Source organism: Motacilla alba, chromosome 1 (genome assembly GCF_015832195.1).
Source record: "Motacilla alba alba isolate MOTALB_02 chromosome 1, Motacilla_alba_V1.0_pri, whole genome shotgun sequence".
Classification (NCBI taxonomy): Eukaryota; Metazoa; Chordata; class Aves; order Passeriformes; family Motacillidae; genus Motacilla; species Motacilla alba.
In genome coordinates this window covers 9,508,233-9,522,939 of record NC_052016.1, presented here as the reverse complement: position 1 = coordinate 9,522,939, position 14,707 = coordinate 9,508,233, and the positions used below count along the sequence as shown (strand labels likewise).

The window sequence follows — 14,707 nt, the reverse complement described above, 5'->3', positions numbered from 1 at the left end:
GCGGGAGCAAACCCCGCCTCCGGGGAGGAAAGTTTATTTGAATGCAACAAATAAAAAAGCAGGGGGTGAGGGAGGAGGAAAAGCCAAAAAAAAAAAAAAAAAAAGAAGGGGTGGGGGGGTGGGGGGAGAGAGAGAGAGAGAGAGAGAAAACAAAGCGGGAGGGATGCAGCCCGCCGGCAGCCCGGAGGAGGAGCGGGGCCGGGCGGTGCCTGCGGCGGGGCCGGGGCCGGGGCGCGGCGGCGGCGGGGCCGGGGGGCGGGCGGAGGCGGCGGCGGCGGCGGGGGGGCACCGACAATGGCGGAGGGGGGCAGCGGCCGGGGGGTAGCGGCGGCTCGGTGCCTCCTGCCCGCCTCCTCCCCGCCTTCCTCCTCCTCCTCCTCCTCCTTCTTCTTCCCGGGTAGGAAAGTTTCAGCGCCGATCGCGGAGCAACAACCGGGCCGGGCTTTTGGCAGCCTGGCCCCGTCGGTACGGCAGCTTTCGCTTCGTTTCACCGAGCCGGAGCCGACGGGCCCGGTTCATGCCGGGGCTCAGCCGCCGTCCCCGGCTCCACCGCCGCCCCCGCCGCCGCCGCCGTCGCCGCCGGGCCCGGGGTTAAACGCGGAGCCGCCGCGCTGGCCCAGCGTCCCGGCGATGCGGAAACTCTTCGGGGAAAGCTGCCGGCAGCCGACGGCGGCGACCGGGAATGGGATGGGGAACGGGAGCGGGAGCGGGAGCGGGAGCGCCCGCGAAGCTCCCCCGCCGCCTCCGCCCCGCAGCCGCGTCCCGCACCCGGCGCTCCGCTCTCCCCGCGGAGCTCCGCCGGAGCCCGGCCCGCATTCCTGGCATAACTCGACTCGACCGCAACCACCCTCCTCCTCCCCATCACCCCGCTCCAACGGGGACGATGAAGCCGCGGCGGCCCGTTCTCCCCGCGCTTCATCGGGCAGCGAAGGCGAAGGGCAGAGCGCTGCCCTCCGGCCCCGCGCCGCACGGAAGAAGAAGAAGGAGGGCACGGCGGATGGCGATGCCGAGGCCGAAGGCTGCGCTAGGGTGGTCCCCCGCCACCCGCTGCCCATGGTGGCCCGCGTCTCCAAGGTGAACATCCTGCCCTTCGGCAGCCCCGGCGGGTCACGCAGCAGCAGTCGTTATTCCAGCACGGAGACGCTGAAGGAAGAGGAGCAGTTTGGAGTCTGCTGGCCCAGCCAAGGACGGACTCTCCAGGCAGGTTATGGTATCTATCGGTCGCCCAGTTTCGGGGCCAGCGATGGCCTGGCGTGGGGACAGCCGGGGGTCCGCGTCCGCCCCAAGCTGCCCCAGAGCGTGGCCAAGGCAAAACCAGACTATGGGAGCGAGAGCCTGCACCAGCCAGGGCTGGAAGGGGAGCGGGCCAAGCACCGCAAGTCCTTGTCCAACCCCGACATCGCCACCGAGACCCTGACTCTGCTCAGCTTCCTCAAATCAGACCTCTCAGAGCTGAAGGTGAAGAAGAAAGGGGTGAGGATCGGCCTTGATGTGGGCTCCGACGGATGCTCCAGCGGTGCCAACCCCTCCCCAGGCAGCTGCGGTGCCGCTCATCCCCAAAACCGCTGGGCGCCAGGCGAGCGGCCAACGCTCAAGGACCTGACGGCCACTTTACGTCGCGCCAAGTCCTTCACCTGCTCTGAAAAATCTGGGACACGACGGCTTTTCCTGCAGAGCACCATGAAGCAGAGCTCTTCCGAGCTCCTTCTGGCCTCTATGGACAGCCAGGACCGGGTGGCTCCAGGTGGGAGACAGCAGGGGGACGAGGATCCTCTCCCCATGGTCATCCAGGACCAGTACATCCAGGAGGCAAGGCAGGTGTTTGAGAAGATCAGCAGGATGGGTTCCCAGCAGGACTACGGCTTTGCCGCCGAGCAGAAGGACAGTGGAGGTGTGGAGGGCGATGGGGTGGTGGCACCGACGACGGGGACGACAGACGCGACCCTTCGGGGACAGGTGGAGAGCACGCGGTGTTTGAAGGACGTGGAGCTGGAGGAGAACCTCACTCACAGTAAATCCGTGGAGGAGCTGTCGGGTCACGAGTCGAGCGTGACGGACGAGGGCATCGTCACAGAGCCAGAGCCTGTGGGGCTGCCCTTCCAAGACCTGCATGAAGCTGTGGACGCCTGGATGCTGCCCAGTGCCGGGCCGGCAGCGGGTGACTCCGAAATGCCGCTGCCCGCTCACCCGACAGCGGCGGTTGAAGACCTTCCAGCTGGCAAACCCGAGACACCAAGCACCCCCGGCAGCCTGCGGCGCCGACGTAAGTTCCCGTCAGCGGGCGCCAATGGGATGGAGGGTGGCAGCGAGGGTGGCACCGAGCCCTACCGCTCCCTCAGCGACCCCATGCCTCACCGGAGACGCTCAGTGGCGGAAGAGGCGAAGAATTTCTCCGTCGACAGCAACCTGCTGGGCTCGCTGAGCGCCAAGGCAGGCATCCCCCAGCCCGCCGCCATCGCGGGCAGTGCGGGCAGCGCGGGCAGTGACCTGTCCCTGGGCAGCGATGGGCCCCGGGACTACAGCAGCCTCATCCGCACCATCGTCAGCCAGCCCGGCGCCATGGCCAAGCTGGGCGATGACAAGGCCAATGGCAAGACCATCAAGAAGAAGTCGCTGAGTGACCCCAGCCGCCGCAGCGAGCTGGTGCCTGGCGCCTTTGAGGGACCCGGTGAGGCCATCAGCGAGCTGGAGGCCAGCATTCCCCCATCCAGCAGCGAGCCCATCCTCTCGGCACAGCCCGCAGCACCGGGCACCGCCCGCGGCTACGGCTTTGACCCCAAGCTGGCCAACGTGCTGTCCCCTCGCATCGCCCGCCGCAGCTCCAAGAAGCGCTCCAACCGCGCGGCTCACCAGGAGAACCAGCCACCCCCCGCGCCCGCCGTCCTCGCCAAGAGCCGCCCGGCCACCAAGCACGTCCGTCACACCAGCGAGCCCGCCACCTTTGTCCCCATCACTGTCCCCGAGCCGCTCGTCCCCTCCGGCCACCATGGCCACCTCCCTGCGCCACCCGCCGGCCGCTCACCTGGAAAATCCTTCCCCACCCTCCAGCCTCCTTCGCTGGAGGATGTCACCAAGCGGTATATGCTGGCCCTCAACTCAGGTGACACGTCCCCCAGTGCTGGGGATGGACCCCACTCACCGCCCGCTGCCCCACCGCCCCGGCTGCCCCGGTGCTCGCGGCTGCCCGACGAACACGGCCCCAGGACCAAGCCACAGGTGGTAAGTGCCCATCCATCCTAAAAGCACCTTTGTTTCATGGGGTGCACCACCCATCCAAAGCACTGGCGGCCTTGGGGTCTGTCATGTGTCCCCTGTGGTGGACAAATTCCCATCTGCAGAGGCACTGCTGGATGGTCAAGAGCCCTCCCAGCCCTTTCCGGTGGTCCCCTGGGGATAAGCTCTTGTTTGCTGGGGCAACCTCCCTGATGAAAAGGCAATTTTTGGATGGGAAAAAGCAGTTTTCAGGTTAAACAGCACCACATTTTGGTGGAAGAGGGTTTTAGAAATGTATTATGTTTATATATAACATCTCTCAGTGGTGCTATATAAGGTACTGATAAATTGACCATCCCTGAGATGCTGAACCAAAAATTGCCTATTCCTTGGCTGGGAAGGCTGGGAAACGATCCTTCAGCTTGGGAATGCAAATGCTACACCCTTTACTGAGCAAAACTGCATTTCCCCCTCAAAAAACCACCATCCCTCTACTTGGGATCATGAGCATTGCCATGCTGGTGCGTGGGAAAAAGGGGGAAAATATTTTTGTGCATGCACTGAATATTTGATTGATAGGTGAAAGTTTGATCCTCGCTGGGGAAGAATTGGGGCAGTATGGGGGATGTGAAGGTGCTCTGCTCACCCTGAAGCACAGCTGCGTGTTTTGGGATCTTTCCTGGGATGGGTTTTTGGCATTGCTGGCCCCTTGGCTGTTGTTTGAACGTGGACTTGGGTTCCCATCACTCGGGGTGTTTGTGCCGGGAAGGGCTTGGAAGCATCACCTCCTGCTGCGGCATAGCAGTGCCAGCACCCACGGGGCTTTTAATAGCTCTGGGAGAAGCCCAGAAATACCCGTTCCTGTGGGGGATCTGCTGAGAGCTCGCAGGAATGATGCTGGCAGGGCTCTCTCCCCTGCTCCAAACTGATTCAAGAGGATGGGCTGGACCATTCCCTTCCAGCAGCCGCCAGGCAGCCAAGCGTGAAGTCCCGGGGCTGAGCCTGGCGGTGTAACCCTTGCTGGCCAGGGCAGAGCCACGGGGAGAGAGGCTGCTTATCTTTGGATCCTCCCAAAATCCCCTAGCATCTTCCCCCCAGGGTATTCTCTTGGCATCTGGCATCCTCCTCACAGGATATTCTCGTGGGATCCAGCAGCCCTGCAGCGTCATCGTCCCCAGGAGGTTCTCCTGGGGTCTGGCATCCCCACAGCATCATTCCCCCAGGTTATTCTCTTGGAATCTGTCATCCTTGCAGCAACATTCCCCTCAAAATATTCTCCAGGGATTTCTGCTCCCCATCCAGCTCCTTCTCCTGTTTTTGTCCCCAGTGCCAGATAGCAACCGTTGGTGGCTGAGAACAGGATGGCCACTCTTGGCCACTGTGTGAAACATCTTTGAGGATGTTTTGGGGGAATTTGGCAGCATTTTTTTGCCTGATGGACCAGTTTAGGTTTAGTTTTTTGTCTTCTCTGATCGTGGGCTGGAAAGTGCTGTGAAACCATCGAGCATTATAATTAAAATGGGTTAATGAGGAACCTCCTGGAGCTTTGGCTGGTGCCGCCGTGGGGACATTGGCAGGTCCCCAAGACGAGGCTGTGCACCTAGTGGTATTTCTAAATAATTAATATGTTCAGTTTATATAATATATGGTTTATCTTAATAATTTATAGAGAGATGTTTCTTTCTCAGGCAGGTCCCTGTGGTGTCCTGGGGCCGGTACCTGATGGCCCCAGTAGCAGGGATGCTCTGGTGACCCCACACCCCGATACACCCCCAGCCCTGGTCTGATCCCAACTTTGGGATGATTTTGGGTGGATTTTTACCAGCTGGGAGCCCTGTTTGGCCAGGCATGTCCTCAGGTGGAGGGGACAGGCTGTGGAAGCAGACCCTGAGGATGCTGCTCCTCACCTTGCCTGAACCCTCCGGCCTCGGGGAACAGGGTGCAAATTTTCCCTTTTAAGGGCAACACCACAGCTGTATCTTCAAATCTCTCTCCTGCCTTGGGATTTCTTTGTGCTCCAGCCATATCCTAACTGAAACCAGGATTTTTATTTCTCCTTTTGATTTATTAGATGGTGGAGCTGGGATGTTTTATTTCAGATGGCATCAGCTTTGCCTGGGGGGGCCGAGGGGGACCGAGCCCTGCAAGAGGGTTGCTTTAATCCTAAGTGAGAGCACCGAGGACCGGATATAACTTGGCACTGGGATGGCTGGCTGGGAGCAGGGATTTATGTGCTCCCTGACCAGCAGAGAAGAAATCTCCTTTATTTGTTACTTTTAGATTTTTTCCCCTCCCTAACTCGATGGGAAGGGCCAGCATTGCAAGGCTGTGAGTGTGTATGGGGAAATGGCCACATCCATTTGGGAATTTTGTGGGATGGCAGCATCCATCTTCTATCATGGTGGTGATGGTGAGATGGTGTCCATCTCCAGCAGACTGTACTGGGAAGGGATTCCTAATGGGGTCTGGCACCTCTGGGATGATGCTCCTTCAAAATATTCTCTCCCAAAATCTTTCACCCTCAAGATATTCCCTTGGGGTTGAGTATTCCCCCAGGATATTTTCCCAGCTCCCATGGCTTGGTGGTGGCTTTGGCAGAGGTGCATCTGGCACATCCCGCCCAGAGAGGTAACGTGATGTTCTCCCTCGGGGGCAGCACTGTTTGTCCTGGGTGCTTTCCAGCAATTCTCCATGGGGCTGGAGCCATCCAGTTCATCCTGGGGGCAGGAGAACTCCTTCACCCTGTGCCTGATGATGGGCACCAGGCTTTTAATTCCTCGGGGGTGGTTAGCAGCACATCCCACTCTGGCGGATCCTGTGGGAGAAAAAAAACCCAAAACTCTAGATAAAGACTTCTCCCTGCTTCCAGCATCCCAAAAGCTGCTGGAATGGGCAGCACACACAAGCGCATGTGTGTGCATCTATGTACAGCAAGCCAGGATGCATCTAGGATACTTTTGGGATGGATTTGGGGCTCATTTGCTGCTCAGGATGCCAGACTGCCAACCCCTCGGATCTCTCTCCCCCCCATGGCTGAATCCTTCTGGGGATGGAAAATTAGGTATGCTCGCTGTCATGCTGTGTTTGTTGACTTAGCAGCACTTGGATTAAACAGGAAAATATTGATTTAAATATAGCACCTCTGGGGAGCACGGGGGTCGTGGGAACGCGGCCTTCCCCACCTGCCGGTCCCCGAGCGGGGCGGCCGCACCCCGGAAAAGCCATCAGGGATGGAGGGGGATCCCGCAGGGAACGGCGGGGTCACGTTCCCAGGGAAGCTTGCATAAACCACCCCCCTTCCCTCCCCAGCATCCTCCCTCCCGGCTCATCCCCGATCCTCCAGAAGCTCCTCCTCACTGTGGGGACAGCTCAGAGGTCGCACCCATGCACTGGCTGTATATTCCTGAAGTTTGTCATCTTTGGGCTTAGTTTCCCTCTGTTCCATTTAAATCCCCAGTTTTGGGGCCGTGGCTGGGAGTTGTCTCGTTTTTTTGGTGTTACTGGGAATCTCTAATTAATTAAAGCAGCTGCAGGGGGGAGGTGGGAATGGGCAAATCTTGGCTTCCCTCTCCTTGCTCCAATGGTTTGCCCGGGTTTTGCGTCCCTGCAGCTGCCGTGCTCAGTGAAATGCTGGAGTGGGGGAAACTGAGGCAGCCCTTCAGAGAGGTGGGATGTGGGATGGAGCAGGCTGGAATCAGGTGATGCTGCCTGTCAGTGGTGTGGATTGACCCTGGGATCAGTGGCACAGAGCCAGGCAACATGTCCGGGGGGAGACCCAGCCCAAATCCCCTTAACTCTGCCTATTTTTGTCTTTCTTTCCCCACTGCCAAAATCCCTTATCTTTGCCCATTTCTTATTCTTTCCTTCCCCTGTGCCAAAATCCCTTATCTTTGCCCATTTTTTACCTCTTTCCTTCCCCTGTGCCAAAATTTACTTAACTCTGCCCATTTTTACCTCTTCTCTTTCCCTGCTGACAAAGCCCCCTAAAGTCTGCCCAATTTTTACTCTTCCCCAGTGCCCGAAATCCACTTATCTCTGCCCATTTCTGCCCCTTCCTTTCCTCACTGCCAGTGTTTTGAACAGGGCTGCTTTGTCCCTTGTCCCCCCCAGTTTAATTAAAAGCCTCTAATTAATTAGGCAGCGAGCTCCACTGTGGGGGGGATGATCCACGTGGGATGTGCATCCTTTGAGGCCTGTTCTGGTGGGTCAGGATCCAGCCTTGGAGCGACAGGGTTAGCCCTGGGCTGAGCTGGTCCTGGGGGCTGGCCTTGGCCCGTGGCTGCTTGATCCAAAGGTCAGGCTCTTGGCAGGATCCAAGCACTGCAGCGAGGGTGGGAGGCTGGAATGGGCTCCCAGCCTCTGGAGGGACCCACAGTCCTGCAGCTGGGATGCACCAGCAGCTCCCTGGGGCTGGGGTACACAGCGAGAGGCTGGTTCTGGAGCTTGTGCATCCAGGGAAATCCCTGGGATTTGTGTGCATGTGCATCCCTGCACAGGGAGTTCTGGAGTGCAGGGATACACATACAGGGGGTATGGAGAGGTACAGGGATACATGGAGGTATGTGTGGGACACTCACAAAGGGAATTTGGGGAGAATTTGGCAGCATTTTTTGCCTGATGGACCAGTTTAGGTTTAGTTTTTTGTCTTCTCTGATCGTGGGCTGGAAAGTGCTATGAAACCATCGAGCATTATAATTAAAATGGGTTAATGAGGAACCTCCTGGAACTTTGGCTGGTGCTGCCGTGGGGACATTGGCAGGTCCCCAAGACGAGGCTGTGCACCTAGTGGCATTTCTAAATGATCAATATTATTGAGGGAAGATGTCCCTGGTGCAGGGATACACACATGGGGGTATGGAGAGGGCCCTGGTGCTGGGATATATTCTCAGAGATGCACTGGGCAGCCTGCCTGCACCCTGCCTGCATCTGTGCACAGATGCCTGGGCTTTTCCGTGGAAAATCACATGCCTCCAAAGCTTCTGGGAGGAGGTGGCCTTGTTCTTCCATCTGCTCTTGCCAGGGAAGCAGCAGGTCGGCCTCCCTGTGATGTAACCTCCAGGTAACCTGCTGCCAAACCCAGCTGGGGTGCAAGCTCAAAGCTTCCCAGGGCTTGTTTCTGCAGCCCTAATCCATCATTGCAAGGGTTGTGGGATCCTTGGAAGTGTTCAATGCCAGACTGGGTGGGCCTTGGAGCAACCTGTTCTAGTGGGATGTGTCCCTGCCCATGCTAGGGGGTAGGAACAAGATGAACTTAAGGTGCCATCTGGTCCAAACCATTCTGTGATTCTCTCACTCTCTGATTTAGAGCCTTTCCCAGGGATATTTCTGAAGAGGGAGCTTTGCCCTGGATATTGATCCCTGTGTGATGGCAGTGTCCAGAGAGGTGGTGTGCTGAGGTCTCCCCTTGCTGAGCTCCCTCACCTGGTCACAGCAGGTCCCATGGGGTATTCCACAGCTTCAGAGCTGCAGCAGGAGCTTCTCCCAAATCCAGGATGGAGAAGGAGGTGCCCTCACAGGAAGGGAAGGTGCAGCAAGGCAGCACTGGGGTTTGGCCAGTACAGTTTCCTCTTCTCTCAGGGCATGGCCTGGAAAATAGGGAAAAGCTGACTCCCATCCTCCTGGAAAACAGGGAAGGAGACTCCCATCCATCCATCCATCCATCCATCCATCCATCCATCCATCCATCCATCCATCCATCCATCCATCTTCATTCATCTCCTCCCATCTCCATCAACCTCCATCCATGTCCATGCTTCCATCCAGCCATCCCCCTCCACCCATTCCCCACCTATCCAGGACAACAGTCTCCAGGCATGATTTTCCAAGAGAACGTGGTCCATCTTCCAGGATGTCTCCTCTTGAAGGCATCTAGCCCAGCTTGCACAGACAGAGCCCTCTAAAACAAAAGCCTTGCCATTCCCACCATGGTGCTTCCAGGCCAGTGATGAAAAATCATCCACTTCCACCCCCTCTCCCTCGACGTGGCTCTTTTTAAAGCTCTGATGGTTGGTCCCGGTGGGGCTGTTTCTCCGGACTCCCTTGGTTTCCATGGAGAGGATGAGTGAGGAATTTCAAAGGGAATGGCTCCAGTAAATGAACTCTTCTCTAAAAATAGCGTGTTTGCTTTTGGTTCTTTGGGAACTGTGGCCCGGCCAATGGGAAGGAGAACGAAAATCAGCATCTGGGTAAAAGTATTCCAGTAACTCACTCTTTGTGCAAATTCCCGTTGGAGCCACTCAGCTTCCGGGGAACAGGAGGCTGATCCCAGTCTGCCCAGTTCCTGCCCTCATCACCACCATGCCTGGGTGCAGCTGGGGGCTGTCCCCAAGCCTGGTGCTCCCCTGTACCTTGTGCAGGGTATTTTGAGTAGAATCCCTTTAATCTGAGTGGTGGAAGGTTTGCTGGGAGCAGATGTTGGGTTTGTGTGACCCCCGTGTCCTGAGTTGTCCTAAAAACCCCAGGCATGTCCCCTTTTGGGAACCAGGAGATGGCCACCACCACCTTCCACCCAGTGGCATTCAGGACACCAGTGAGCCCCAGAGGGACATCCCTGCATGGATGTGCTGGGAAAAGGACACCCGTGGTAGTACCCACCACCAGGTTTCCCCTGGAGGAGTCACCATCCCAGTGAGAGGACAGCCACCACCAGGTGCCCCCTAGAGAAGCCACCATCCTGCTGTGGGGTCACCAGCATCCCTGCATGGTCCCCGAGGCTGGAGAAGGTTTCCTTGGTGGTGTCGTGGAGTTGCTATTTGTGACTGGCTGTTCCTGAGCCCTCTGATACTCTCCAAAAAAAACAAAAAGGGAGTTGTTTGCATGGGAAGATTGGCATCTCCGAGCCTGGGATATGGTTTCCTGCTTTTTTTAGCTGGAGTAGCAGCAGACTCGCTGGCCTGCCCTGATTTGGCATCCCTCTTCTTGCTCTTTTTTTTTTTTTGGAAGAGTTTCATCCTGACCCCTCGGCAGAAACACCGTCGCTAGCGGTAGGGGATCGGGTTCGGTCCTTTTGGTGTTTTTTGGGTTGCCCAAAACCCCGGTGAGATGGGATGTAGATGGCTCAGAGCCTCGGTGAGCGGAGAGGGAACTCGTCCCTCGATCGTCCAAACCTGGCACAGGTCAGTGGATGCTGAACCCCCCCTGCTCCCCTCCTCCCCCCACCCCAGGGTGTGCTGTGACAGTGACAGGGCAGGGAAGCTGTCACCTCTCGCCTTGACCGCGATGTGACGTGGGCTGTGGGCGTTCCTGGCGAGGTCTGTGGTCCCCCTGCTTCCCCAGATCCCTGCTGTCCTGCTTGCAGCAGGGTGAGAGGACCCACGGAGCACCAGGCACTGGGAATCTATGGGGCACAGCTGGGTGAAGGCTGGTGGTTGTACCTCAGCTGCTTCCAGGCATGGATCCACGCAGGAGGGACAGGAGAAGTCCTGGCAGGGGCATGGAATGGGGTGGTCAGGTCTCCTACCTCCTCCATCAGCTCCTGGGTGTCCATCAGCTCCTGGGTGCTTGTGGATTTGTGGGTGCCCACGGACTTCTAGCATCTGTTTGATCCTAAGAATCCATCTGTCAGCTCCTGGCTATCTGTCAGCAGCTGGATGACATTTCTGGATGGACTCCTGGTACTGGCTGGCACCTGGGGGGCCATCAGCTCATGGGGGCCTGGATTTGTGAGTGTCCATGGATTCCTGATCCTGCTGGATCCAAGGAATCCATCAGTTCCTGCATCCCCAACCCCTCTGGGTGCCCAGTGGCTTCTGAGTGTCCATGGACCGCTAGGTACCTGTTGGATGCTGGCCATCCATCAGTTCCTGGGTGCCCATGGCCTCTGGATGCCCATAAGCCTGTGAGTGTCTGTTGGCTCCTGGGTGTCCTTCAGCTCCTTTGTGCTTGTGGATCCATGAGTGCCCAGAGTCTCTTTGGGATCCTGGGCATCCATCAGCTCCTGGGTACCCAGGGAGTCCCCTTGGCTTCTGGGAGCCCATGGACTCCAGGGTAGCTCCTGAGCAGCCATCAGCTTCTGAGCATCCATCATCTTTGACTCCTGGATACCTCTTGGCTACGGGTGTGCATGGAATTCTGGCTCCACAAGGAGACCTGCATCCCCATCAGCTCCTGGGTACCAAACACCTCCTGGTGCCCATCACTCCCTGCATGCCAGGCTGGCTCCCTCCTGGCTGTCCCAAGACTTCTGGCCCCATTCCACCAGGCAGCCAGGGCACCTCCTACCCACCTGTGCCAGGCTGGCATCCAGCAGCCATGCCAGGGAGTACCAGCATCAGGTACCCCTCTCCCTGGCTTCCTTGTCCCCCAAAATCCTCATCGCCATTGCTTTTGAGGTGGCGTGGGATGCTTTTGGGGAGGCTTGTGCCAGCAGCAGAGGATGCTGGTGGGGGATCCAGGGATTCCAGTGAGTTGAGGGGGTGGAATTGCTCCTGTCCCGGTGGGTGCAGGGCCAGGCCCACTGGGAGGCAGCAGGGAAGGAGCAGGGGGAGGGAAGAAGAGCTGGGCTGACCTCAGCATCTGGAAAGCTGCACTCTTGGGCCGTGGCCTGCGTGCCGAAAACCGGAGGCAAAAAAAACCTTCCATATTTGGTGAAAGTTGCTCCAGGACTCGGCAAAAGCTGGCAGCAAACGGGGGGCCACAAGCCCCCAGCTCTGCCCTGGACCACTGCTTTTGTAAGGGCTCTGCAAACGTGCCGGGGAATGGGTGGTAGCTGGGGAGAGTTAAATTGGGGTGAGCATCTCCAGTCGGCTGGGAAGGGGGGCATGGAGAGGGGGAATCCATGGGATGCTGCCAGCAGCGCAGGGAGGATGCAGGAGATGCACCAGCACAATCCTGAGCTTTGAATTTTGGCAGAGGGGACAACCCCTCACCCCAGTGCCGTTGGTGAAAATTTCTAGTGAAAATCCCACAGGAAAAGCCCCACTGTGCATTTAGAGGAGGAATCTTTGTTGCTTTGGGAGATGAGTCTCCTGCAGCTCCCCGTTCCCCATCCCACTGGCACCGCTCCCAGCACTGCTGCTCCCCTGGGCAGCACAGGGATGCCCAGCATCCTTCCACCCTGCCTTGGAAAACTTGCCCCAACTCCTTTATTTTTTTATTCCCCTTTTTTTTTTCTCACACTTTAAAAGCAGAATTGCAGCCAGGCCATGTCCTCCCGGGATGAATCACCACAGCCGAGAAGTCCAAGAAGGGAAAACAACTGAATTCCCGTGCACTGGGGCTGAAGCTGCCCTGCTCCTCCTCCTCCTCATCCTCCCCATCCCGGAGGAGGTGGTGCTGCTGGGTTTCTCCATGGGAGCATCCCTGACCAAATCAATGCTCCTCTGTGAGCTGAGAGCCTGGGAAAAACCACGGCCGAGGGAAAAGCAAACATCTCCAGCCCCGGGCCTGCGAATAAACACGGGAATATTATTAGCAACTGAAGCAGGGCTGAATCAGAGCTGCTGATTTATGCTCTTATTTCCTTTCAAGAAGTTACTCTTTGGAGAGCAGCTCGGACTTTCCTTACCCGTGGGAGAGCAGGGAGAGGCTGGGCAGGGAGGGAATGCAGCCCTGGATGTGATTCCCTACGGCGTCGGGCAGGCTCGGGCACGGCCCTTCAGCTGTGCCACAGCTCCTCCTGTTCCCATGGCAGTGGCTTCCCCAGGACCTGGTGGTCCCAGGGATGGGTTGGCTCTTATTCTGAGATGAGAGGCTGGTAGCAGGGAGGGTGGGATTGGAAGCCAGGGATGGGGTGACACCTGGAAAAAGAGGTGACGTGTGCTCAGGGATGGCAGTGGTTGGCACCCAGGGGTGGGCTGGCATGCCCCAAAAAGGTGACTGGCACTGTGGAATGGAAGTGATTGATACCCAGGGGTGAGCTGACATGCCCCAAAAAGGTGACTGGCACTGTGGAATGGAAGTGATTGATACCCAGGGGTGATCTGACATGCCCCAAAAGGGTGACTGGCACTGTGGAATGGAAGTGATATTGATACCCAGGGGTGGCAGTGGCTGCCATCCCCCAGCTTTATAGCACTTGTGGGACATAGGGCAGAGCATCACTGATGCCAAGGGAAAGGCTGCTTAGGTTTGAAAACCCTACAAAACCCAATCCAACCTCCTGCTTTAATACTTCCCAAGAGGACAGCATGTGATTTTTTCCCCCCCAGGTGATTTCCTGCCAGAGGCTGAGTGATTGAGGCAATAGAGGATTGGATGGAATAGCATCATCCTGTTTTGGGAGATGGTGCCAACCAGGGGCTTTTCTGGCTGCACTGGGAAGTTTTAGATGCCAGGATGATGCTGTTTGTTACAGAGGTGTTTGCTCATTGCATTGGGATGGATGGAAGCAGGTGCAGTTTATTTCCAAGCCTTTTCTTTCCAGAGTTTTGGTAGAAATAGAGCTGAAGATGTGTTAAAATTGTTAAGCTTGGGAATTCACCGTGCACTGTCCCCGTGGACCAGTGGCTCCCACTATGTCCCAGCTCCCTCTAGTGGGATCTACCCTGGGAACAAGCATACAGGGAAAGAAAAGGTGCAGAAATTCCAGATTCTTTCAAACTGGGAATGCTGGTTTCAAGGAGGTGCCGAGATTCATGTACCTCCTAGCACAACCCTACTGTGACACCCTAGAGAATCTCCCATCAGGATCTGGCAGCAGGAACGAGCTGTAATTGAGGAAAAAACAACTTGTATTTATTTACTCTTAAAATTTTGGCGTGTTTTGGAGGGGTGGGAAAAATTTTGCTTGAGGCAGGGTTAGCTCCTCCTTCAGCAGCTGCAGGAAGGCCCTGAGCAGCAAATCCCACTCCCAAAGTGATCTAAAACACTCAATTTTCCCCCCTAAATCTGGATATTTTTACCCCAGAACAGGGTCTCAGGGACAAAATCCCTTCTGCAGCTCACTCAGGCTATGGCTGGGTGAGTTTACACCAAAGAAAGGGACAAACACCGAGTGCTGTGGGTGTGGGAATTTTGGGATGATCTCTGGGGATGCAGAGATCCTCCTTGCCATGGGATGGGATTTTAGGTGGTGGTGACAGCACGAGGAACACCCTCCCACATCGACCCAATCACCAGCGTTTGGGACAGTGGGGGGAGTCCTCAGAGTGGCTGGAAACATCATCATTCCATGCACTGATGTGTGTCAAGGGCCAGAATCTGTGTGATGGCTGTGATCCCTCGTGGAATGTACATTCCTACTCTCCCTTTGGCCTTTGTTTGTTTAAAAAATGGATGTTTTAGGACTTTCCTCCATCCATGCCTCCTTGTTTGCGGGGGTGCAGGCAGGACACAATATGCCTTGACCTTTTCCAAATGTTTTAGGATGTTTTCAAATCTCTGGGGATGCTCAAACTCCTCCTGCATCGATATTCCTGCGCAGGCAAAAGCAAAGTGATGGGGTTGCTCCCTGAGCCTAGTTAAAAAATAAAATAAATTAAGATGGGAGAGTTCCCATCCTTCTTCAGGGTTGTGTTTCCAGTGTTAGAGGGAAAGCTGGGGGAAAAGGCCTTTC

At 56.9% G+C, this 14,707-nt stretch overlaps 1 protein-coding gene and 1 long non-coding RNA gene across 2 annotated transcripts in view; one reads left to right on the top strand and one right to left on the bottom strand.

Moving 5' to 3' along the window:
• The first annotated feature begins 205 nt into the window (after window positions 1–205).
• The window catches only part of ARHGEF17 (Rho guanine nucleotide exchange factor 17), a 29,998-nt gene continuing 15,496 nt past the window's right edge, over window positions 206–14,707 (top strand). The window contains exon 1 of the mRNA XM_038147188.1: window positions 206–3,219. Coding sequence (XP_038003116.1) covers window positions 295–3,219 — 2,925 coding nt within the window. The 5' untranslated portion in view covers window positions 206–294. The remainder of the gene's footprint in view (window positions 3,220–14,707) is intronic.
• On the bottom strand, window positions 3,236–10,262 carry LOC119705135. The gene is made up of 3 exons (XR_005258152.1): window positions 9,002–10,262; window positions 7,996–8,798; window positions 3,236–4,813 (listed from the first exon to the last, which is right to left on the bottom strand). It is a non-coding gene; the product is annotated as an uncharacterized LOC119705135 (long non-coding RNA).